At 41.6% G+C, this 27772-nt stretch overlaps 1 protein-coding gene across 1 annotated transcript in view; it reads left to right on the forward strand.

Moving 5' to 3' along the window:
* PLEKHH2 (pleckstrin homology, MyTH4 and FERM domain containing H2) overlaps positions 1 to 27772 on the forward strand; it is a 239504-nt gene that overhangs the window by 88852 nt on the left and 122880 nt on the right. Inside the window, exon 3 of the mRNA XM_089677844.1 lies at positions 13079 to 13141. Coding sequence (XP_089533970.1) covers positions 13079 to 13141 — 63 coding nt within the window. The remainder of the gene's footprint in view (positions 1 to 13078; positions 13142 to 27772) is intronic.

A 27772-nucleotide genomic window follows, 5' to 3' on the forward strand; every position in this document is an offset into this window, starting at 1 on the left:
TGGGAAGGGAATCTCCATGCAGCTGGCAGGTCTGGCCGCCTTGTTTCACACTGACTGCTCTGGTACAAGAGATCCCTTTCAATGCTGCTCTCTGATGTTTACATAGCACCTCCATCAGTTATTTACATATATGTGAGACATTCATTGTGTCATTAGTAGAATTCTGCCATTGCTCTCCACACTATATATACCCGTTGTCTGCTAAAATTATACCTATGTCACTTTTGCAGTCTTATTTGCACTTCTTTGCAATCTGTACACAGAATTGCTAACGCTGAAATAGGACTTTAAAGCATAGATTTAATCTTCTTTTATTTTGCCTTCCATTTCTACCTTTCCCCTTTATCAACATGCTAATTAATTTTTTTAAAAAATTAATTTTTTTCATGAAATACCTTATTTTATACCCTGTGAAATTTTCACTGGGTCTGTGTACTTCTATATGCAATGCAAGGGGATCATGGCTGGTGGGAGGGGCTGCCCCAGAACACCTTATGCCCTCCTCTTGTGAAGAGTTATGCAAATATCAAAATGCCTCGATAGGTGGATGTTAGTATGAAGCAGTGGAAATTCCTAGGCAGGCAAACCACCCTAGGTAATGTCCACTTATAATGCTGAGCCTGCTGCTGATTGGACAGCAAAAGAGCAGCCACAGACTGAGAAGCTCCTCACTCTGATTATTCTGCTTACTCATATCAGCATGTTCCTTGTCAGCACGTTTTCATGCAGCACACCTGAATGACTCCAAGTGCTGCCCCTACTTCTCCCGGTCTGATAGATGATATACATGAAATTGTAAAAGGCTGATATCAACACAAAGGGGTTATTTACTGAAGACAAATATGCTATTCACTTTGCAGGGGAGTTTCCACTTTGCTTAGCGAATGTGGTAAAAGTAATTTTGAAAACAATACCCAATCACGGCCACGTGGAAGATATATTTTAAAAATATTCTTCCCAAATATATTGACCTATATTTGAAAGACTACAGTTTTGGCCGTATTCAATATATTTAAAATATATATTTCAATATATATATACTGTATGTTGAAATGCGTTTTTTATATATTAATAAATATATGAAAAAAATTTTTTTAAATTTTTTTTCAAATATATGTCTTTGAAAATACATTTAATCTACATTTTTGGAATGCATTTACAAATATATGTAAAAATATATGTTAAAATGACTTTATATATGTTAAACAAATCTGAAGAATATATTTAAAAAAAAATATTTTTATACATATGCCTTTAGAAAATATATTTAAATTTGCATTTTTTAGAATACATGTTAAAATATATTAGTGTAGACCAATATATTGTAAATATATTCAAGTATATAACAAATTGGAAAATCTCTGAGTGCAGTATTGAGTCTTTGTTGGAGTTAGATGAGCATAGTATCATCTACTAGGGTAGCCTAAATTGATCTGACAAATTGGGGTCGACCTTGAACAACTTTATATCCAGCATGCTCTTAAAGGGCATTTGTCGCTTTACCCAATCAATAAAAAAAAAAATTGTCCCCCCTACAGACTGATTCTCACCTTCACCATTCTCCCCAGCCACTCTGTTCATCTGTTAGAAATGTGGGATCTGAACCCTGTGTAATGTCCATGTTGGAGCTTACAGGAGATTTATGTTGGAAGTCCATGTTGGAGTTTAAAGAGGGTCTATGTTGGAAGTCCATATTGGAGTTTACAGAGGGTTTATGCTGGAAGTCCATGTTAGAGTTTACAGAGGGTCTATGTTAGAAGTCCATGTTGGAGTTTACAGAGGGTCTATGTTGGAAGTCCATGTTGGATCTGAACCCTGTGTAATGTCCATGTTGGAGCTTACAGGAGATTTATGTTGGAAGTCCATGTTGGAGTTTAAAGAGGGTCTATGTTGGAAGTCCATATTGGAGTTTACAGAGGGTTTATGCTGGAAGTCCATGTTAGAGTTTACAGAGGGTCTATGTTAGAAGTCCATGTTGGAGTTTACAGAGGGTCTATGTTGGAAGTCCATGTTGGAGTTTACAGAGGGTTTATTCTGTAAGTCCATGTTGGAGCTTACAGAGGATTTATGTTGGAAGTCCATGCTGGAGTTTACAGAGGGTCTATATTGGAAGTCAGTCTTGGAGTTAATATAAGGTCTATGTTGGAAGTCTATGTTGGAGTTTACAGAGTGTCCATGTTGGAAGTCCATGTTGGAGTTTACAGAGTGTCCATGTTGGAAGTCTATGTTGGAGTTTACAGAGTGTCCATGTTGGAAGTCCATGTTGGAGTTTACAGAGTGTCCATGTTGGAAGTCTATGTTGGAGTTTACAGAGTGTCCATGTTGGAAGTCCATGTTGGAGTTTACAGAGGGTTTATGCTGGAAGTCAATGTTGGTGTTTACAGAGGGTTTATGTTGGAAGTCCATGTTGGAGTTTACAGAGGGTTTATGCTGGAAGTCCATGTTGAAGTTTACAGAGGGTTTATGTTGGAAGTCCATGTTGGTGTTTACAGAGGGTTTATGCTGGAAGTCAATGTTGGTGTTTACAGAGGATTTATGTTGGAAGTCCATGTTGGAGTTTACAGAGGCTTTATGTTGGAAGTCCATGTTGGAGTTTACAGAGGGTTTATGCTTGAAGTCAGTGTTAGAGCTTACAGAGAGTCTATGTTGGAAGTCAGTCTTGGAGTTAACAGAGTGTCCATGTTGGAATTTACATAGGGTCTATGTTGAAAGTCCATTTTGGAGGTTACAGAGGGTCTATGTTGAAAGTCCATTTTGGAGTTTACAGAGGGTCTATGTTGGAAGTCCATGTTGGAAAATTTGAGCTGGATAAAATGATTTTCTCAAACAAACACATTTCTAACAGTATATGCAGTTTTTGTTCAGCAGTCCATTTATTCCAAAATCAAATGTTAAAGGTAAATACAATTTTGAAGTGCTTTCAAAAGACATTTTTTTCAAGCTGACTAATGTACTGAGAATTTTCTGATGCATTTTTGGCATCCATTCAAAAGTCTACTAGTGTATGACCAGCATAAAGTATATAAGTTATTATTATTAATAAAGGTACTTATATAGCGCCCACAATTTACTAAAGGCAAAACGTTTTTTTTTTGCTTTGGATAGAATGGAGAAGGACTAGAGCCCCTTTTGGGTTTTTGTGTTTATTTCTGGGTCCCCATTAGGGAGATTACCCCTCTTTATTTGTCCTGGTGACCATTATCACCGAAAGTTATAAAAAAAGATCCCACATTTTGAGTTGTCCCCAGAACAGTAAAGGGGAAATCTTCTACACTACTTTTTGTGAGAACCAGAGATTTCCTTACTTTGGAGGAATTTCCTTTCAATTCCTGTTTTGGCTATGGAACGGGAAGTAAAGGGAATTCCTCCCAATGGGACACAGATGATAAAAAAAACTGGCAGAGGTTTTAACCCTCTTTTACTGTATCCAAAATAAAAAAGCTGTTGATCTACTTTAGGTCTACAACAAAAATACTGTTGAATCACCACTAGCTTCCAATATTCTTTGGGTTCTTTGACCCTAAGATCTGTTCTACTAATTTCCCAGCTTCAGTCATGTGCCTCAGCCATTGCAAGGTAACGATCTAAGGCCACTTTCACATGAGCCAAAAAGACTTGAAAAACAGACAGACGGACCTGATCGGGCGCTCCATTGCTGTCTATGGAGGGTCAGATGTACACCCGCCTGCATCCTATCCAATCCTGTCTGCTAAAAACAGACGAATGGGGATCCATTTCCCATCTGATCGGATGACAGTCGCATGGAAATGGACAGGTGGTCCGTTTTCATCCCACAGCCCATAGAGGACAGCGGGTTGTGTCCGTGTTCTTTCTGCATAAGTGTAGCAGACAGTGACCTGTCATCCACTTGCGGAGTGGGGATCAGCAGGCAGATCCCCGACGAGCAACTGGATCCTCTCAGTGTGAAAGGGGCCTGAGTATTCTATTGTTGGGATAACTTGTTCAGTAAAAAAAAAAATATATCAAACTATTGAAATTAAAGAAGAAAATAAAAGGAGATCGGCTGCCCATAGCAACAGTGAACCTATCCTGCCTGTTCTCATGTCTTTTCAGCAAAGGATTGTGCTGAATATTATGGTCAAGTAATGGCAGCGTCTTCCAGCCACATTAAAGCAGACAAAATTTTGGCAAGTTGCAGCTAACAATTATTTCCCCAATATTCTCATCAGTTTTCTTCCCTATCACATCCTCCTTTCCCAGAAACCCCCAAAGCACATTCAGATTGTGAAGACATAAACAGCTTTCTCTGCCAGGTAGTGTAAAGGGAATTACTAATCCAAGAAAGTGGAAGAGCAGGGAGATAGAGGGATTATTCTGATATCAAACCCATTAGGGCAAGTGGGATTCTCTTTGAGTTTCAGGTAGGCTGAGCTTGGAATTCAGGTGTAAATCTCCTGCCTCCGGAGTCCTCAAAAACATGATTTGTCAATTGACTTTTTAAAGTATAATCAAACCCTCCAAAACCATCTATATGTGCACACTTAAAGTGATACTAAACACACACTGTTGAACCACTTCAATACAGAGCACTTTTACTCCCTTCTTGCTCAAGACAATTTTCAGTTTTCTGTGCTGTCGCACTTTGAGTGACAATTGCGCTGTCATGTGACACTGTACCCACTGTATAAAATTGTTGTCATTTTTTGAGACACATAGAGCTTTTTTTGGTGGTATTTAATTACCACTGGGGTTTTTATTATTTGCTAAAAAACGAAGAAAGACAGATTTTTTTTTAAATGTCTTTGTTTCTGTTATAAAATTTTGAAAACAAGTAATTTTTCATCTTCGTTGATGTGTGCTGATGAGGCTCTACTGATGGGCACTGATAAGCTGCACTGATGGGCACGGATAAGGCTTCACTGATGGGCACTGATGAAGCTGCACTGGTGGGCACTGATGAGGCTGTACTAATGGGCACTAATGAGGCTGCACTCATGAGGTGGTGCTGATAAGCTGCACTGATGGCACTGATGGGCACTGATAGGCGACACTGATGGGCACTGATGAGGTGGTACTGATGAGCACTGATAGGCGACACTGATGGGCACTGATGAGGTGGTACCGATGAGCACTGATAGGCGACACTGATGGGCACTGATGAGGTGGTACTGATGAGCACTGATAGGCGACACTGATGGGCACTGATGAGGTGGTACCGATGAGCACTGATAGGCGACACTGATGGGCACTGATGACGTGGTACCGATGAGCACTGATAGGCGACACTGATGGGCACTGATAAGCTGTACTGATCTACACTGATTGGCACTGATGGGGCTGCACTAATAATCACTGTAAACAATATACTGACAGCCTTGCTGGTTATTGGCTCTCCTTTCCTCACACAGATACAGCATGTGAAGAAAGGACTGCCAATAACCGTTGAGTCTGTTTACATGTGATCAGCTGTGATTGGACACAGCTGATCACATGGTAAAGGGATGCTGTGATTGGTACTTTCCTTTAATCTGTGATCAGCTGTGTCCAAAAGACACAACAGTCACAGAATGCACCTGATGTTATAATGCGGTGGGCAAGTGGTTAATTTACATTATCCTGTCTTTTTATGAGCATGGATGATGGCACTGTAATTATTTTAATGATAAAAAAAACACATAAGTACCTTCTTTCCTTAGTGATATACAGCAGTCACATGACTCAGCTCTTTCTCAGCTTGTCTGCAGGGAAACAGTGGCAGGAGGAGCTTCTAGTCCTCGGCTGCTGGCCACATGTATTCCAAACAGCCCTATCTCCCGATAAGACAGACTGAACCCGTAGTCACATGCACATGCCCAGTTTAGTGTGTATTGCTAGAGAGGTTTTTTTTTTTTCTCAGGAGGGTGCATGTGATCAGCACAGGGCCAATCAGCCCTATGCAGACAGAGGTCAGGGGTTCTGCATCCTCCTAGAGCAGAAAGAAAACTCCTCCTACAAGCTTTAACCAGCGCTCACAAGATTGCTCTAATTGCTGATGAGAAAAGGTATTTAGCAGTTTATATTTACTAAAATAATTGCATTTCCATGTTGTGTGTACTGTGGGAGACCAGATATAGTGAATGCAAGGTCTGGGGAGACCAGATATAGTGAATGCAAGGTCTGGGGAGACCAGATATAGTGAATGCAGGGTCCTGGGTTTAGTACCACTTTAACATCACTTGTATTGTGAGTGTGGAAGTGAATACCTGTATACTCTCGGTTTTGTGGCCACTCTGTGGGCTACTTAATTGATAAGTAATCTTACTGAAAATACATATGCTAAAACATTACACTCAGGGTGTCTGGGAATGTATCATCTTGCAAAGGAAATAAATCATAAAATCTGTAATATGAGGAATATGTGGGCTGTAGCCCAGATGCGCTACTGAGAATTCGGATGGTCATTTTAATGATTTTGTTTTGCTCAGTTTTGTGACTTTGCCATATGAATCAGTTACATAAAACCACGCCTAAGCCAAGAATAAACAATAGATCCTTACAAATACTGTATTTACTACATTAACAGTTACTAATAAAGTGTATCTCCAACCAAAACTGGTTTTTATTTTTTTTTGCTTTGGATACAGGGTGGAAGGGTTAGAACCTGTCTAGTGTTTTTTGCTTTCTGTGTTATACCCGGGGACATTCATTCTCTATTTACCCTGGTGACCTGGCAGGATATCTAAAATGTTAGAATGGTCACAGGCACTGTGGAAATCTTCCAATGGGTACACCTTTTCTCGTGTCATTTGTCTGAATGGGAATTTGTTTTTCACCTTTGACAGATTTCTTCCCACTTCATGTTGTGAAATTGAGCTGATCGTGTCAGATGACATGGGAATAACTCTATCAGTACCTATACCCAGATTATATGTTTTTATTGCACAAAAACAGCAGTAAAATCTCTCTAGTTATAGTTAGCTTTCATATTTGTGATTTGCAATGTTTATATAAATAAAAATGATGGGGTAATTAGCTCTCGTGGTAATTGTGTTTATACAGTGAATCCACAGCAGACAGGAACTATATTTAAGGGCCTGGTAGCCCACTTTTATTAAAAGGGCAGAAAGACCCTCTGTCTCTTGGCTTCTGGCTGGGGCACCTCTGATCCCTTGATAAGGCCCTCTGTCTCTTGGCTTCTGGCTGGGGCACCTCTGATCCCTTGATAAGGCCCTCTGTCTCTTGGCTTCTGGCTGGGGCACCTCAGACCACTTGATGAGGCCCTCTTTATCTTGGCTTGTGGCTAGGCACTTCTGACCCCTTGATGAGAACCTCTCTCTTGACTTCTGGCTGGGGCACCTCTGACCCATTGATGAGGCCCTCTTTCTCTTGGCTTCTGGCTGGGTCCTCTGACCCCATGATCAGACCGTCCTCCTGTTGGCGTCTTGCTGGGGCACCTCCAACGTCTTGATGAGACCCTCTGTCTATTGGCTTCTGGCTGGGGCACCTCTTCCATCTCCACACTGGGAGTGGTCTGCAAACTGGAAGCTCTGAGCTATCCTCAGACTTAGTATATAATGACCCTGCACACCTGTGTACTCAGCCAGGTTGCAGGCGTCTAGCAAAACCCAGACACAGGACTGAATGTTCCAATCCAAAACTACAGAATCTGGAGAAAGCCAAATACACAGCTTTCTCTGCCCAGAAACACTAGTCTGGAACGTCGCATTTACCCTGAATGTGGATCTTGTGTCACATTTTCCTATATTCTCACAGTGACAGGGCAACTCACTGTCACAATATATTAATTTCCATATTTTATTTCAGCTGTTCAGTTTCTAGCTATCAATATGTAAAATAAAACCAAGCTATTGACATCAGTTGAAGTCATACTGGAGCCTGATAAGACATTCCTGGGGGAAAAGGGGGGGTCTATACTGGGTATCCATAAATTGGAGGATGCCCTGGTAAGCCGCAGAGTGGCAGCAGTGTGTCGGGTGCTAGAACGTACTCTGTGTTCCATAACCTGGAACTGAAAAAAGCTGGAACCAGGGTCAGGACACGGGGGAGGGCAGAAGGGGCATATACCCTCGGCTCATTAGTATAGAGTGGAGGAGGAATGTCAGTGGCATCACTAGTCCCAGGCATCCATGTGGTCCGCATCTCCTGTGAAGTGTCCCATCAATCGCAGACTAGTTGACTGCTGCCTGTCACAATAGTTAAATTGTATATGTCAGAGCCCAGGGAAGCTTCTGCTAAGCTCCTCCTTGTCTCTGTGTCTTATGACATCACACTAGGAGGAATCTGGAAGGAAGGACATCTCCCAACTCCAGCATTGAGCCATGTTGTATCAGAGATCTGTGCTGGATAAAAGGTTGTGGGGGTGGGGGGCTACCTGAATCACTTTAACCTGAAAGCCGATTGCCAGCTTTAAAAACCCATGCCATGCGCACAGCTGCAGCAGCCATGAGCTTGCTTTAACCTAATGAATACCAGGACATTTACAAATATACCTTGGTAGACAAGAGGTTAAACCACACTGGTTGGGTTGTAAAAAGAACAGAAAAATTTGTTAATGAGAGACACATTTAAGGTCTCAAAATGTATGTCCCTCAGTGATATATATATATTATTTTAGTAACTTTTTATAATGTATTATATTAATTTATTACATAGTTTTTATGTCCGGAACTATTAGCTTTTCTGTAAAGGTACAATCTCTGAGCTCTGCTAATTGAAGTTGGGCTCCACATTTCTTGCTGGTGGTTGATGCTGCTTGAAAGTATTTCATAGCTTTTCTTTACTGAATGTGCCATATGTACCAAGACTGGAGAGTGCAAAATTGGGTGCAGTTGTGCATAGAAACCAACTAGCTTCCAGGTTTGGTTTTGTTGTTGAACTTTAAATTGGTTTTAAAGTCTAAAAGTTTTTTTTTACCTGAATGCATTCTGTGTAACAGAATCCTTCCCTCCCCCTTATACTTACCTGAGCCCATTCCTGATCGAGCGGTGTGCACAAGAGTCTAGGCTCTCCCGGCTCTGTCCCTTCTCTCTGGGCCATTGGCTCCTGCTGTTGTCAATCAATGCTGTGATGAGGGGGTCGGGCCAAGCTGCCCTGTCTGTGTCAATAGATGCAGACAGGGTGGCTCGGAAGCGAGGGGGTGGAGTGTGAAGGGGGGTTGTCTCTTCCCTCCAATCAGCTCTCAGAGCTCTCCTCAATGAGCTCTGTAGAGTATAACTTAGCTCCTTGACCCCTGTTTTCTGACAGCTCAGACAATCTTTATAAATTCTGGACTTTTAACAGATGTAGAGACGAGAAGACTTCAGATAAACAGGTACAACTTATGAAGGAGGATTTGTTTCATCTCTGTGTATCATCTGAGGCCAATTACTTCACAGGGTACACACTATATTGCCAAAAGTATTGGAACACCTGCCTTTCCACGCACAGAAACGTTAATGGCATCCCAGTCTTAGTCCGTAGGGTTCAATACTGAGTTGGCCCGCCCTTTGCAGCTATAACAGCTTCAACTCTTCTGGGAAGGCTGTCCACAAGGTTTAGGAGTGTCTGTGGGAATGTTTGACCATTCTTCCAGAAGCACATTTGTGAGGTCAGGCACTGATGATGGAGGAGAAGGCCTGGCTTGCAGTCTCCGCTCTAATCCATTCCAAAGGTGTTCTATTGGGCTGAGGTCAGGACTCTGTGCAGGCCAGTCAAGTTCCTTCACAACAAACTCATTCATCCATGTCTTTATGGACCTTGCTTTGTGCACTGGTGTGCAGTCATGTTGGAGCAGGGAGGGGCCATCCCCAAACTGTTACCACAAAGTTGGGAACATGAAATTGTCCAAAATGTCTTGGTATGCTGACGCCTTAAGAGTTCAATTCACTGGAACTAAGGGACCAAGCCCAACCCCTGAAAAACAACCCCACACCATAATCCCCCCTCCACCAAACTCTACACTTGGCACAATGCAGTCAGGCAAGTACCGTTCTCCTGGCAATCCCAAACACATCCATCGGATTGCCAGACAGAAAAGTGTGATTCATAACTCCAGAGAACACGTCTCCACTGCTCTAGAGTCCAGTGGCGGCGTGCTTTACACCATTGCATCCGATGCTTTGCACTTGGTGATGTAAGGCTTGGATGCAGCTGCTCGGCCATGAAAACCCATTCCATGAAGTTCTCTACGCACTGTTGTTGTGCTAATCTGAAGGCCACATGAAGTTTGGAGGTCTTTAGCTATTGACTCTTCAGACAGCTGGTGACTTCTGCGCTTCAGCATGCGCTGACCACACTCTGTCATTTTACGTGGCCTACCACTTCGTGGCTGAGTTGCTGTTGTTCCCAGTTGCTTCCAATTTGTTATAACACCACTAACAGGTGACCGTGGAATATTTAGTAGCCAGGAAATGTCACGGATGGACTTATTGCACAGGTGGCAACCTATCACGGTACCACGCTTGGAGTCACTGAGCTCCTAAAAGCGACCCATTTATACGCAAATGTTTGTAGAAGCAGTCTGCATGCCTAGGTGATGATTTTATATACCTGTGGCCATGGAGGTGATTAGAACACCTGAATCCAATGATTTGGAAGGCCCAATACTTTTGGCACTATAGTTTATGTGTATGAATTAAAGTAAAAAAAACATCTGGATGCAGAAGGAGGGATGGGTGTTTTTACAGTTAGCCACTGTCCACCATGCTGGGGGTAACATTACCAGCAATGACCACTAATGGTAGGGGGTTTACAGCCAGCCACTGACACCAGTATTGATGGGGGGAGGGGATTTTTACAGCCTGCCAGTGTCCACAATGCTGGGCAATTAAAGCAATTAAAGTTCTGCTGTCACAAACTGCCAACAGGCAGGTTCTTTATTGCAGGAGAGACATGCAATGTCTCTTCTGCAATAAAATACACCTACCTGCCTTCTTGCAGTGTTCTCCAACCTGTAAACTGAGCTGTAAATGTGCAGCTCTGCTTACATTGCTGACATGGACTCTGTGTGCACATGCGCAGAAGTGCCAATGACAGCAATGCTAGGGCTTTAATTGACTCTCAGACAACAAGACATACACTGCGAAGCAACCTCCACTTTATTCTAGGATGGCATCTGTGAGTTCCTGTACAATGGGTGGACTGATAGGTCAGTATCTCCGCTTAAAGTTGCAACCATAATTGCTGCTGCTGTCTGCCCTTCTACCAGCTAATTCTGATCCTATTCCCAGTGTGCATAATGTTTCATTTCATGATTATTCCTGAAAAAAATGTGATTTATTGGAGTGAAGGTGCTAAAAAATTATATGTATAGAAAAGCAATATCAAATATGCAGGAAGGGGGAGAGAGGGAGAGGACAACTGTCTAAGTGTAGTAGTGATAGGGAAATAAAAAAAACCTGGATGATAAGTATTGTACTCACATACAGATGGATAAAACCCAGCGTATCAATTTGTTCCATGGAGACATCAACGGATGGCAACTTCTTAAGAATACGCTGATGGACATGAAACTATATCACTCCATTCTTTCTTATCATTTTATATCCATCTGAGTATTCTTAAGAAGCTGCCATATGTCGATGTCTCCATGGAATATATTGATACGCTGTGTTTTATCCATGTGTAGTGGCTTAATGGTTAGCACTTCCACCTGGCAGTACTAGGATCGTTGGTTTGAATCCCAAGCACAGCACCTCCTGCCTGGAGTTTGCATGTTCTCCCTGTGCCTACGTGTGTTTCCTCCCGCACTCCAAAAATATGCCAGTAGGTTAATTGGCTCCTGTCTAAATTGGCCCTAGTATGTGTATGTATGAATGTAAGTTAGGGACCTTAGATTGTACACCCCTTGAGGGTTAGGGACTGATGTGAATGTACAATATATATGTAAAGCGCTGTGTAAATTGACAGCACTATATAAGTACCTGTAATAAATTATATGAAACTTCACTTTGCAAAAAATATCCAATCACATGCAGGAAAAAAAAGCATTTTTGCTTGCACAGGATTGGGTGATGGAAGTCAGCAGAGGCTCCCCTCATTTACTAAGCTCCAGAGCAAATGCACTTGCAAAATTGATACAAGGCAGGATGGATCCATGCATTCATGTTTTTTACACCAAATTCTGACCCTACCATCTGAATGTTGCACCAACCAGTTTGTCCATTCTCCTCTGACCTCTAACATCAACAAGGCATTTTCATCCACACAACTGCCCCTCACTGGATATTTTCTCTTTTTCAGACCATTCTCTGTAAACCCTAAAGATGGTTGTGTGTGAAAATCCCAGTAGATCCACAGTTTTTGAAATACTCAGTCCAGTCCGTCTGGCACCAACAACCATGCCACGTTCAAAGTCACTTAAATCCCCTTTCTTCCCCATTCTGATGCTCGGTTTGAACTTCAGCAAGTCGTCTTCACCATGTCTACATGCCTAAATGCATTGAGTTGCTGCCATGTGATTGGCTGATAAGTAATTTGTGTTACCAAGCAATTGAACAGGTGTACCTAATAAAGAGGCTGGTGAGTGTAGATATATATATGTAAAGTGCTGCATAAATTGATGGCTCTGTATAAGTACCTGAAATAAATATGCATGTGAGTGCAATAATTACCAACTAGTTTTCTTTTCCTATCACTATTACCCTTAGACAGTGGCGCCCTCTCTCATCCTTCTTGTTTTCTGTGTTTACATAAAAAAAATGATCTACCCCCAAAATACTAGGTACACCACTGCTTGTGATGATAATGACTTCCAGAGTCTCGAGAATGAAAGTTTGGGGACATACCAGGCAATCCATTGGGAGTCTGTAATCTAAATATGCTGGTTACACTATGAATAATTGAGGGACACAAGCAGAGGCAGGAGGGCCACATGCGGCCCCTGTCCCTTTCTCTAGCTTTTCGCATCACTGCGTATTGTTATTTATCTTCAGAATGAATCCTACAGTTCATTTTGCTTCATATTCGAACTGCAGATTGCCATTCTTCAGAACCGTTCATGCATATCCTGTAATACACAGAGGCTTTCATCACGATTAGAAGCTCATTAATAAAGTCACCCTTCATTACCAGGACTTCAAAGTTGGATTGTCTAAGTAATTACTGAATAATCAACACTTATTTTTTTTTTCTTGTGCAGATGCAGCAGCTGGAAAGACAAGTGATTGACGCAAATCGGCGGGCAGAGCAAGCATACGAGCAGGTAATTGTAAATAATGTCTATGTAGCATCTGTCAGCTGTCTTGTCATTGAAAAATGATGTTACATTACAGTAACTGCCCCACATGAAGTCTCGAAGTTTAGGTTTGTTTGAATTAAAGGGAGTTGTAGCAGAAGCAGCACATGCGTGGGTTGACACTTTCCAGGGTACCAAGAAATTGTGAGCACCTTTAACAGTCAGAAGGGTTTCTTACTGCCTCCAGGGTAGCCGTAAAGTTATTCAGGGCAAACTGATCCCTTCTCTGCACCTGCCTGAGCCCTTGGAAAGTGGACATGTAGGCTCTCAAGAGAGTCCCTCACTTTGGGAAGATTTACTGACAGCTTTCTGTCTGGGCGTCATAAAGGGGGCACGATTGGAACAGGGGTGGACTGACAACTCATGGGGCCCCCGGGCAATAGGGGATCATGAGGCCCCTGTGTCCTTGCCCAAACTCAAAAAAGCCTATGAAAAAGGTACCAGGGGCATCTCATGAGGCCCCCTCGGGCAGTGCCCTAGTTTCCAAATGGTCAGTCCGCCCCTGCACCCCTAAAACCACCCAAACTTCTGTATTTTGTTTTCTCAGTTAATGCCAACACAGTTATTCAAGAGACAAGAAATATTATTTAAATTTCAAGGAAATAAAAACTCTTTTTCACTTATTACCAGGGCCGCTGACAAGGCAGCCCTCCTGCACCGGACCTAGGCCCCATCAGTTCAAAAGGTGGGCCCAGGCACTGGCCAAGCAGGCGGACCAGCTGTACTGCCTTACTGCTGACAACTGTGACCTGTGGATCCCCCTGCAGTGCTGCCGGGTTCTACTCCTCTTTCTCCCTCAGGCTATGCTGCAGAGGGTCGGTTCTATTATACGTGCCCCCTTCCACCTGCTGTCCGGCCCCCCTGTGCGCCCCTCTCCCCCACAGCCCTGCCGACTTCCCTTCTCTCCCCTCCCATCGGCAGCTGATGCAGGGCACACAGGGATGATGTTTCAGGATGGAGAGCGGGAGAAGGGGCCAGTAAATATGTCTTTTCTTTTCCTGAATGAACACAGTGAGCAACCCATACCAATCACTCCTGTGTCCATTTATCACTGAAACATAGTAAATTCTACTATTCACTTGAAAGGCTCTTGTTCATAAGGAGTATCATTTCAGCCATGGCTGCATCGTGGCCATTGCATTTTAGTGAAAATATAATTTGATAGTTTCAGAGGCTGAAGTGGCCCCGTGATTACTAACAGCCCTGCTCATTACTAATAGGCACCATGATTGCTGCCTATTTCTGTTAAAAAAAAAATTAGTGTGCCTTAATTATAGTGTTTATTTTTTTGGTTCTCTAGCATTTTATGTTAACTGTGTGAATCACCTTTCTCAAGTAGAACTTGCCAAGATTTTTTATTCTGGAAAATGCCAAAATTCTAAACACGTGGCAGCCAAACAAAATGTCACCGGACTGTAAAGTCAATGTGGAAACTCATGCCCTTATAAAATCGACCAATGTCAGTCTGCGTCAAGCAGTTACTGGAACCTTCTTGTTGTTCAGTAAACACTATCCGTGTAGGAAAGCATTATTTTAGGGATTTATTGTGAATATTTCGTTTTGGCACATAAAGTGAAATTAAAGGCTCATTTTTAAAAAAATCGAAATACGTATCTTCTTTATGCAAGGATATTGCAGGGAGTGGCCCCTTACCTCCTCTTTTGGAGTCCCCCGCCGCCACTGCCTGATCCTCTCCTGCATGTGCCCCCATTGCAAGCTAACTCTGACTTGTACATATTTATGTTTCTTTTTTCCCATAAGAAATTTTTATTGCCTTTTTTTGATACATCCATGCAAATATTTTTTAATTAAATAGTATGGACGGAGCTAAAAATAAAATGATAGCTGTGAAACATTGCATACTAACAGTATGGGGTTGATTTTAGAAAACGGGAGAGCGCTAAATCTGGTGCAGCTGTACATGGTAGGAAATCAGCTTCTAATTCAGCTTTTTCAGTGCCGGTTCACATGTCTTTCGCACAGAAATCGCACCGCATTCCTGTGCAAATCACATGCCATTTCTGTGCAGTGCAATTTGAGCCATACATTTTATATGGCTCAAATCGCACCGCATCCATACCAGAATCGTTCAGGACCCTTTTTTGTCCGCACTAGAATTGGACCCACGTGATCCGATTCTGCACATAGCACCACGTTTTTCTAGCCAATTTCAGTGTGTCGTTAACTTAACATACACACCTGCATCGATTCGCATGAATGGGGTGCAATTTTGATGCGGTGCAGAAATCGCACAGACACCGGTGGAAATTCTGCACCACATCAGTGTGAACCTGTACTCATTTAAGCTTTGACAAGAAAAACCTGGAAGCTGATTGTTTTCTTCTGCAGAGCTGCACCAGATTTTGCACTCTCCAGCTTTAGCATGTCAACCGTTATGTATTCTCCTTTTCACACAGCATGAGAAGTTTTGGGTTTCTTTACACAGGGTATCTTCTTACCTCCAGTTATAAAAAAGATGTACAAAACTCAGTAGCTCAAGCTGAAGTTTACATTCAGGTAAATGAATCAGAGTAGTGATCTATTTCTCTCCTTCCCAGACAGAATGGATGAAAACCATAGTGCTCTGGGAAGCCTTTGTCATGTATTAGAAGTACTTGTATAAACACAATTCTGTAATTTTTTTTTTTTTTTTTTAATTTGCAAAGTCTCACCCCACTTTGGGACATTTACATTACCGAGCTATACAATTGGAATTTATTGACCTCTGGTATAACAGTTTCATAAGAGTGTATCCATGAAGTCCTTTACATGAATAATATGTTCTTTTAGAATCTCATGCTATACAGACACAGGGACAGGAAACTAAAATAGAACTTTCGCACCTTTTTTTTTGTTCAAAAAAACAAAAAATAATTTAGTTCAACCAAGGGGTTTATCTCATGTATTTAAAGAAAACATTTAATGGTTCTGTGTTATTTTATTTTTTTTTTCATTTTTAAACTGGTATGTTATATTTCTTTACCTCTTCAATATTTTCTATTGTGTTCAATAAGGAAAATCACAATAAAAACATTTGTAAGGGTCATTTTACATGATTAGCAAAGGGTGGCAAAAACAGGCTGTTGATCTATGTGTTTTTTTTTCCATAATAAATTTGTATTAAAAGAAAATGACAAAAATATACAGGATTGTCAACAGAAATAAGCAAAAAAAAATCCAAATCAACAACTCAATCTAGGGTCATAGCCTAAACAATCGTTTACAAGTAAGATATAGTATGCAATCGGGGAAATGTCTGTAAAGTCATAACCTTAGAGTAGGGGTGTCAAACTGGCAGCCCTCCAGCTGTTGCGAAACTACAAGTCCCATCATGCCTCTACCAGGGGCGGACTGACAAATCATGGGCCCCCGGGCAATAGGGGATCATGGGGCCCCTGTGTCCTTGCCCAAACTCAAAAAAGCATATATAAAAGGTACCAGGGGCATCTCATGGGGCCCCCTACTGACCTCGGGCAGTGTCCGAGTTTCCAAATGGTCAGTCCGCCCTGGGCTCTACCTTTTGGGAGTCATGCTTGTAACTGTCAATCTTGCAATACCTCATGGGACTCGTAGTTTGGCAACAGCTGGAGGGCCGCCAGTTTGACACCCGTGGTCTAGAGGGACACAGGAGGTTGCACACCATAAGCGGAACCATAACAAAAGAAAATGGAAAAAAGAAATGGAGCAGTTAGGAATAACTGGGAAGCATGCATCTCCAGCCCATTAGGTACCCCTCATCAGCTGCAGGTATTCTACTGTAGAAGATACCAGGCCAATCAACTTGATCTATGTCTTTAACCCCCCAGCCCGACCACCCACCTTAATTGTAACTTTGTAGCTGGACAGTGTAGTACACATTCCACGGCCACAACGCTTTGCTTCTCGGCCATGGCAAATTTAACTCAGCTTTCAGAGTTTGACAGATGGGACTGTCAAACTTACCCATTGAGTTTAATAGGAACATGCTACTATATTGCAATACAAAGTTCAACTTGAGTTTAGAAGAATGTAAAAGAAGCACATTCAGGAGGTAGCAGGATTGCCTCCTGAATGCCTAGAAACCGCTAATCTACTTCCCTCTGAAAAACGATCTGCTGAAGGTCACGTTTCAGACAGCCGTAGAGACTGCTGCCCGTGTGAAAGAGCCCTAAATGTACAGAATACAAAACAAAAACCATTCGCTGAGTGCGTGGCGTAAACCCATTTTCACAGCCAGCATGGGAAAAACCCAGGTTAGGCTTCTGATTAACCTACAGTAGGTTTGGCTTCTGATTAACGCACTTTAAATGAGTAACTGCTTTCTCTTCTGTATTAACCTCACGTTTGCATAGAGTCACATGAAAAAAAGTAAAGCTGACATAATCCTTCTTACATTCCTATTTATCCGCACAACAGTGTGGATAGAGCATAAAATGAGTGCAAAAACCCACTATAGAGACAAGGGTATCAAGCATGAAATCCTCACTGAGAGGGCAAAGGCAATATGATTTCCGACAAATTAAAGGATATCAATCTGGTGATATTCAAGAGACATCCAGTAGGGAAAGAAAGTGCTAAAAGGCGCACATCATAGCAAAACCCTGTGAAAAAGTGTATGACAGCCTCAGCCCAGGTTCCAATCAGGCCAAACCCCCCCCCCCAATGCCTTTTTACTCCATCCCTGGAGCTTAATCATGGGGATAGAAATCCCATATGTAGGGAGGAATAAATACATACATTATTGGCTGCCATTCAATTAAAAAAAATGTGTATCAGGTGAACTTTTGCCTTGTACTGGGATATCAGAGCAAGAAGGTTAATGTAAATGTAAAGGGTAGTGTTCACAAAAAAAACACCAGTACTAAAAGATCAAAGGTGGCAAATGGAAAGATAAAAAATAAAGATAAAAATAAAAATATGTATCCTTTAATTAAATGGCTGCCAATTATGCATGTATTTATTCCTCCCTACACATTGGATTTTAATCCCCATGATTAAGCTCTGGGGGTGGTGTGAAACACGTTGGTGGCATGGCCTGGTTGGAGCCTGGGCTGAGGCTGTCATGTGCTTCTTTACAGGGTTTTGCTATGATGTGCAACATTTAGGACTTTCTTTCCCTACTGGATGTTTTGAGCTGGGATGAGCTCTGTCTTTGTCGGCACTCCTAGCAGTTGGTCATACGAAAGAACCTGGTGGAGCCTTGGTCAGCACCTATCATTTTTGTTGAGGATATTCAAGAGACAGTTATGTGCTGGTAGCCTTCTGTTATTTCTGAGACACTGGACACTGCTTACTGTCTGTTTTATTCTTTAAATCTGGGCAATGTGTTGGTTGATTTGGATGAATTCAATTTGATGACACTTGATTACCTTATTCCACAGAAGCTTCTACATGACACTGATTTTAAATCCATTGGCATTAATATCAATAACTAGTTTTTCTTAAAGTAAATCTTTCAAATAATAAATATCGAGGCTTCCATTGCTGACGTCTTCCGCCTAGGCAACTAGCATTTTTGGAAGGAGGCCATCAATAGAAGCTGCATTGGACAAGGTGGAGAGTTGGGGTGGTGATGTCACAATCTCTACTCTGTTCAGTCAGAGAATACCTTGTATTCATGAAAAGTACAAGACTTTCTCTGATTAGAGGAAGTGCCAAGCAAGCTACCCCCTGTGGTTACTAAGCAGGCAACCGCTAGGCACTGGACCGGAAGTCTATGCTACCACTGTACTAGCAGCCATTACTACAGTGATTTGCAGCCTACACAGGGATTGGTCAGGTATGAGATATGTATACTTACATTGGTCCAAGCTGAACCAATGTAACTATGTTATAAAAATCATATTTAAACTTCAGCTTCAAATCTGACCCCCCTTTGTCAGTGGTGGGTCGTACGATCTTTGTCAAAATTATACAGATGCCCCAGTTGCTACTATACCACAACATACCATTGTGGATCTCAATCTGTTTCCTCTATTCAGTATCATCTTTAGAACACTGAACAGGTTACTATGCAATGCACAAGCCACTTTACCTTCCATGACTGAGCCAAATCCCCCTTCATTTGTGTCTCACACACTCCCCCTCCTAGACACTGCAGCTCACAGCCCCACTCTGGGGCAATGGTCAGGATTAAGTGGGGGCATGAACTGATTAACAAGCTACAGGCTTGCAAATCATCAATGACATTGACGATAGCCATTCCACCTGGAACATTTTTTCATCCCACTATACTACAAGCAGGAACAGCTTACATGAGAGTGACAACTCTGATTTAAATTCAGGAGCAGTTCAGCATTGTTGCCACACCATCACAGGAAGCTGCATTAGGTGGACTTCCCTGGCAGGCTCAAATGGTATTTTTGGGAGTTTAAAAAAATCCCAGTGGCAGACCTTTTTTTGTTAACTCATAGTTCTACTTTAAAAAAAAAAAAAACAATGGGTAACCTGTGTATTGAAAAATTGTGGAATAATGAAGTATCCTGCATAAATAATGTTGGCTTTATCTAAATTTCTGCTTGGTAAATATTAATTGACCACGTCAGCCTTGCAGGACCCAGGCACTGGACATTATTGACTGACCACGTCAGCCTTGCAGGACCCAGGCACTGGATTGTGTATTGGATGGGTGTAGAGCTTCTTTTAAAGGAAAGAGGAGCAAAATTTATGGATCCTGTTAGCCAGGATCCTAGGCCTAGTCACACTTTTTAGTCTTGAATAGAGTAGGGAATGGTTTAGACTTCTATCCTGTTTTTTTTTTTTTTTTAGTGTCTCATGCATTTCCCTTCACTTCCTCTCCCAGAGAAGCAACAGACCTCAGACCATTTTAGACACCACCAAATGAAAGGTCAACCAGCCACAGCTCAAGGAATCCCTAGCAACTTCTGAAAGAGCCCAAATGCAGGTCATACATGGGTCAAATTCTGAACAAATGTTCTTTTGAAAATCGGAAATTTTGTGCGTTTTTTAATCCGATGGTGCCACCATTGATTTCGAAATTCGACCAACTCAGCCTTCAATTTCACCTCATGTTGCTACAGAAAAGAATCTTTGTGGCTCAGAATATTCTTTTCTTTCCAGGTCACAACTCATGTTCATTTCTTTTTTGATTATATTTCTTGCATGATTCTCCCACCATTTGTTCGTTTTTCAAAAAAGTTCCAACATGCCCCATCACCCGACATTCTTAATTACAAAAATTCTTAGTTATGATTTTTGAAAGAATATTCTTTTGGAAGGACCTGCATAAGGTTCCTTGTCCCCTTGACAGATTTCCCTAACCTCTTGCTCCTGTGGCAACTCTAAAATCTGGTTTTCCCATCTCTTTCTGTACCAGAGAAAAATGTTCTACTCAAAACGTTCTCCCTGTGCCTGCGTGGGTTTCCTCCAAGTTCTCCAAAGACATGCTGGTAGGTTATTTGGATCCTGTCTTAATTAGCCCTCCTAAACCCTAACTTGCTGGGTAAGGGGGGGCGGAGCCCGAACATGGCGGCACAGGAGAGCGGAGTATAGGAACTCTCCGATAGCCTCCCCCACCTATCCTCCCTAATTTGTCCCGAGAGACTGACTAGCTGAGTCGGAGGGCGGCTGGAGACTGACCTGAGGAGAGGGGAGATCCCGGCGGTGATGCGGCTGTTGACCGGAGAGTAGAGAAGGAGCGTGTCCTTCCCCTATGAACTCTGCAAGCGGTGATCCTGGGGAGAGAGTGTGAGGTTGCCAGGAGACAAGGAGGAGTGGCGATACCACGTGGGCTGCCGAGGTGTACAGCTGGGAGAGAAAGAGACCGGCCGGCGTCTTAGGAGGCAGGGGAAGAGCCGACATACACAGCAGAGCTGTCTCCAGGGATATCTCGGGGTATATGCAGAGGAGGACAAAGAGACTCAAGGGAATTCCCTGGAAGAGGAGGACAAGGCAGCAGGAGAAAGGGCATCCCAGGACTGCAACTCGGAAGCTACTCCAGAAGGGTGAGTGAGAGCTGTGGGTCTCCCCCAAGTGTTAGTGTTAGTTTTTCAAGCTGTGCTACTGACCAACTGACATCCAACATAAAGAATAAGAAGGGAATTCCCAGAGAGGGTCTGAAGAAAGCAGTGACAGTTTTAAGTATATACCCCAGAATCTTGAAAAAGCTCTAATAATCTTATATGCGACATGAAAGGGAAAAATAGTAAAGGAAATATGCCTAAGAACTCCCAAACTGGAACAATAAAAAAATACACGTCGCAGGGAAAACTAACTCCAGTAAAAATCCAGGAAATAAGTGATAGAAGTGAACTGGAAATAAGCTTAGACAATAGCTTAAGATCTTCCCTGGGACCAGCTAACAATAGCCAACAAACACTGGAAAGTATGGAGTTGGGAGAAACTGAAAGAGAACTGCAAGTGCCAAATAAAAAGGAAATGGCGGAGATGTTTGGAAATTTAGAAAAATCTATAAAGCAAGAGATGGGGATAATTCGGAAAGAAATGGGACAGTTGCTATCTAGAGTGGAAGAAACGGAGGAAACAGTTAAATCCCATACCCAAATTATCCCAAAATTAGAAAAACTGATATTAGATACTCGGAAGGAACAAAAAAGACTGCTTTATATGATGGAGGATCAAGAAAATAGGGACAGGAGAAATAACATTAGAATAAGAGGAGTCCCAGAGCTGCAACAGGGGGAAGACCTAAAGGAGATCACAGGAAAAATTTTGAATGCCATAATGGACAGACCTGGTGCGGAAATGTATAAATTAGACGGTGTATACAGGATAGGAAAGCTTCAACAAGAAAAAGGCCCAGAAAAATCAAGAGATATAATCGTTCGGTTCCATAATTATAGAGATAAGGACGAGATATGGAGGAAGATTAAAGGAAGAACGAATATCAATTATGGAGGGAAAAATATTCAAATTTTTGCAGACATAGCAGCCGAGACATTGAGAAGAAAGAGATCGTTGAAACCATTATTGGAACTGTTGAAGAATCAGAATGTGCAATATAGATGGGGTCGATCAGCATGCTTAATTGGATGGAAAGATGGAGTCACAGCTTTTTTGCGATCCTCTGAAGATATGAAGGACTTCTGTAATAAATTTGAACTGCAGAGAATAGAGATACCGGGATGGGAAGAGGAGGAGAGAGAGTTATTTATGTTGGGAAAAGAAGAATGGCAGCTAGTTAGAAGAGAAAACAGAGAACAAATAGATAGAGGGACAACGGGGAGGAGGGGGGGAAGGTGAGCGGCACATGGACGGAGCTGAGCCCCCAGATAGGAATCAAAAGTGGGACTCTTTCCACAGATGATCTATAGGCAAATAAAAAACCTATTAGGGGGGAGGGGGAGGGGGGGAGGGGGTCGTGGTGTTGGTGGGAGGGGGGGGAGAGGGAGGTGGGGGGGATGGAGGGGGGGGGGAGAAGGGGAGGGAGAGAAGAGGGAGGGGATTGGGGATAGGGAGTTTCAAAACTGACATCTGGTACGAGAGAAGAGGTATAGGGAAGGGAAAGAGGAAAGGAAATGGTAAAATAGGAAGAAGGAAAATAAAATATGGAGGAAATACGCTTCGTGACCCATAATGTAAATGGATTAAACTGCCCAGGTAAAAGATTTCGACTATATAGAGAACTACAACATAGAGAGGCCTCAGTTGTTTTTTTGCAGGAAACACATCTAGAGTTAAAAAAAAATATTAAGTTATACTCTAGACAACACCCGACATGGTATTATGCAGATTCCCCAGATAAGAGAACTAAGGGAGTAGCTATAGGATTTGCAAAAAACATCAGGTTTGAACTGGAAGAGAGAAAGACAGACCCGGAGGGGAGGTATTTGTTTTTGAAGGGTAAATTACATGACATAGAATGTACGCTTGTTAACATATATTGCCCTAATAAGAAGCCAGAGATGTTTTTGAAAGGGGTTATGAGAAGATTGATGGATTTTGGAAAGGGATATCTAATAGTGGCAGGTGACTTTAATATATGTATGGATCCACAAATAGATACAACATCTGGAGTACAGAGAGGGGGAAATAGGTCCATGGGACCATTGAAAAGGGTGATGAAAGAGTGCCAACTGGTGGATAGCTGGAGAATTGTCCACATGAGAGAGAGAGATTACACTTTCTTCTCTAGTGTACATAGGACATACTCTAGATTGGACTATATTTTGCTGGACCATCGACTTGTTGAGGATTTGGTTAAAGCAGAAATAGAAGCAAAAACTATCTCGGACCATGCACCTGTAGTAATGGAATTAAAATGGGGAGGGAAAAGGTCAGGTGGTTTATCATGGAGGTTGAATGAGACACTCCTCACAGATCCAGATACTGACCGGAAGATCAGGGAGGAGATAGAGAGGTTCTTTGAGGAAAATGAAACAGAGGATGTATCACTAGCTACAGTGTGGGAGGCACATAAAGCATATGTAAGAGGAATCCTTATTGCGACTGGGGCAAAGAAAAAAAGGGAAAGACGCGAGAAGATCAGTGGGCTTTTGAAGGAAATAGCTGAGATGGAACTCCTACATAAAAATAACATAAGGGGAGAGATAGAGCAAAGAGTGATAAAAAAGAGAGAAGAACTAGAGAAAGTAATGGAGGAAGAAAAAATGAGAACTTTTAATAAGATCATTGGTGAAAGATATAGATGGGGAGACAGACCAGGAAAATATCTGATGAGAGCCTTGAGGAGAAAGAAGAATAGGAATTATATAGATAAAATAAAAAACTCCAAGGGAGAGTTAGTTCATTCAACTAAAGATATTGCAAAGGTATTTAAAAATTACTACAGTAAATTATATAATATTGCCCCTAAGGATGTTATAAATAAAGATAAAATGACAAATATTGATAAAAGAAGGGATTATTTAAGAAATGCAGGATTACCAAAATTGAGTGAAGAACTATTAAACTCCTTAGAATCCGAAATCACGCAGGAAGAACTAAAAATAGCATTAAAAAGCTTTAAGACGGGAAAAAGCCCAGGCCCAGATGGATATACTGTGAGGTATTATAAAAAATACAGTGATTTACTGCTACCTAAATTAAAGAGATATATGGAGGCGTTGGGGGGAGAGATGGAAATAAGAGAGGAATCCCTTCTGGCACAGGTGGTCCTAATACATAAGGAAGGTAAAGATATCACCCATTGTGCAAGTTATAGACCGATATCGCTATTGAACGTAGATACGAAGCTGTATGCAAAAGTATTGGCGAATAGGTTAAGGGATCTGATGCCAGATTGGATTCATGGAGACCAGGTAGGCTTTGTTAGAGGAAGAGAGGGTCGAGATAATGGGTTGAGGTCCCTGATGCTTATACAGAAGAGTAAAATGGAAAAAAATCCAGTAGTGCTGCTCTCGATAGATGCGGAGAAGGCGTTCGATAGGGTTAACTGGAGTTTTATGATGGATACACTGGAGGTCCTGGGACTGGGTAGTAGGATGAGAAAGTGGATTGGAAGATTGTATGAAGGACCGTCTGCGATGGTAATGGTAAACGGAGAGAGATCAGAGACCTTTCCAATGTCAAATGGAACCAGACAGGGATGCCCACTGTCCCCACTGTTGTTTGTTTTATCACTGGAACCCCTGTTATCAACAATTAGGAAAAATATAGATATAAAGGGAATAAATGTTGGAAAGATAGAACATAAGATAGCCGCATTTGCGGACGATTTATTATTCTATGTTGGAAACCCAAGGATAACACTTCCTAACTTAATGAAAACACTGAAGGAATATGGGGAAATGTCAAATTTAAAAATTAACCCGAGCAAAACAGAGATATTAAATATAAATCTTCCAAAAAGTGAAAAAGAAAATATACAGAGAGAATTTCCCTTTATATGGAAAAATAGAGAAATAAAGTACCTGGGAGTAAAACTCACTCCCTCACAGAAGAATCTTTATAAAGCTAATTATATCCCAATGTTAAATGAAATCAGAGAGGAACTGAGGAAAATGGGTGGAGGAAATCCCTCCTGGCTGGGCCGTATTAATCTGATAAAAATGGTAATTCTCCCTAAGATACTGTATAAATTCCAGATGATTCCCATTAATCTTCCAGGGGTGTATTTTAGGACAATCAAGCGAATGGTTACTAAATATATATGGAAAAATAAAAAACCTAGGATATCATATGAAGTGCTAAGCAGAAATAAAGGAAAAGGAGGGTTGGGAGTCCCGGATTTCAAAAGATACCACAGGGCAGCCATCCTAGCGAGAATTTTTGACTGGACACACAACTTAAAGAGTAAACATTGGGTCACAATAGAAAATACACTTAGTAGAAAGGATTTGGGTAGGAGCGTATGGGTGCCACCACAATTTAGAGAATTAGAGGAGAGCACGAGTGTATACACGAGGATTGTAATAAGAGAATGGGATAAAATGCACAAACAGAGGAAATGGGATTTTAATTCATTATTAATGTCACTAAGAAATTCAGACTTTTTTCCCCCAGGTAAAGAGGAAATCTCAGGTAGATGGATTATGAAGGAAGACGCTCAGTTGAGAGATGTAATGGAGGGGGTAAACTTAAGAACACTGGAGGATTTGAAAAAGGAAGAGGGAAGGATTTTCACTGGGATAGATAAATGGAGATATAATCAATTAAAACAATTTGTGGAGAAATTAACGAAGCCCCTTAGAACTAGGAAAGAATGGAATGAACTCGAGAAATATTTAGAAGATAGAGGTGATGGGAAACACAGCACTGCTAAAGCATATAAAGCTCTCACGGATTTAGATAGTAAGTTTAAATTAAAGTATATAGAAAAATGGGAAAAGGATTTAGGAGTGGAGTGGGAAGAACACACACAGAGGAAAATATATAGAATGGTACATGAAAATATTAGTATGCGTGAAGTGGAAATGAATTTTAAATGTTTGACAAGGTGGTATGTCACACCGGTGATAGAGCACAAGATGAGTGAGGAGAAGCAACCCTGGTGTTGGCGAGGATGTGGAGGGTTGGGCACGATGTATCACATTTGGTGGGAATGTCCAAAAATACACACATACTGGGAAAAAGTTACAAACCAAATCAAAATTCTCACTGGAGTGGAGATAGGATTGGATCCTGAAATCTGTCTTTTCCATAACTCAATGATATCTGGAAATAAATATAAAGAACTGGGCATACTGGGCTACCTAAACGCAGCAAAACGTCTGATTCCTAGGTTTTGGCGTAAGGTTGAGGCACCGAGTGAAGAAGATTGGATGAATAGAGTAGATCAGATTGCTAGATTGGAGAAACTCTATTATCTACAGGAAGATAGGATGGTGATGTATTATGCGAAATGGGAGAAATGGGAGGAGTTCAAAGTAAAGGTAAAGAAAGGTACTGAGTAAGTAAGCATAAAGAAAAGGGAAAGAGAGGATAAGAAGAAACGAAGAGAAAAGAGGTGGGGAAAGGATTAGGAAAAGGGAGAGAATATAGTAATTAGCATCTCTTTCTTTCTTAGTCTTTCTCTTCGGTCCTCAAACCTAGGTTTCCAGAGAATATGAGATACAAGCCAATCAGTCAGATGTCAGGGGTATATAGTAGCGGGGTGGGAGGTGGGCGGGTAATGGGTTAAGGGAGCTATGGGGAGAAAATGAAAATGATACGAAACCAATGATTTATGAGAAATTGTAATATTATATTTTCAATATATGGAAATATGTATTGTTTTTTAAATGAAAAATGAATAAATATTTAAATTATAAACTGTCTTAATTAGCCCTGGTATGTGTATGTATGAATGTGAGTTAGGGACCTTGTAAGGAGCTACTAAGCTCCTTGAGGGCAGGGACTGATGTGAATGTACAATATATATATGTAAATTGACAGAACCAGGGGCGGACTGACCATTTGGAAACTCGGGCACTGCCCGAGGGCCCGGGGTCAGTAGGGGGCCCCATGAGATGCCCCTGGTACCTTTTTCATAGGCTTTTTTGAGTTTGGGCAAGGACACGGGCCCCATGATCCCCTATTGCCCAGGGGCCCCATGAGTTGTCAGTCCGCCCCTGGACAGAACTATATAAATACCTGTAATCATAATAATAATAACTCCCAAAAATGTTTTGGCTTGTACATACAGTTTAGCACATATGAATTCTTTCTTGGATAGAAGAACCTTTTTCACTGATTGATGCTACGTGTTGCCTGGAGTTGAGGTTTAAACCTGAAATTGTTCCAAGTGTGTCACTACTTTACCGTCTCTTCTGCGTTAATGAAGATACCTCCTCACCTTCTTCAAAACCTGGACAGTGAATGAGATCAGGCAAAGTACAGATGCACAACAGATGATTCCCTTTCCTGATTAACTGGAAAGAACTCCAAAGTCACTTTGTGAATATTTGCATTTAAAGGGGCACTGATCTTCCCTAACTGAACAAGATGAATGCACACTAAATGAAAAGCAGTCACAGGAACATGCTGTAATCACTGTGTAATCTGTATGGAATATTCAGCAGGTTATTTCACATGACTGCAGGGAGAGAATGTGTTTAAGCCGTCTGTATATTGGTAGTGATTTGACAACTTGTCCTAGACTTTCCACAGATTTTTCATGAGCTTTGGATTGAATGGATTCTGGTCAACCAGGGCAATAGAAGACAATGGAATTGTGATTTCAAGACAACCCTTTTCATC

The sequence above is a fragment of the Staurois parvus genome, unplaced genomic scaffold, assembly GCF_062004578.1.
Source record: "Staurois parvus isolate SC_StPar_1 unplaced genomic scaffold, SC_StPar_1.0 ptg000192l, whole genome shotgun sequence".
NCBI classification, from domain to species: Eukaryota; Metazoa; Chordata; class Amphibia; order Anura; family Ranidae; genus Staurois; species Staurois parvus.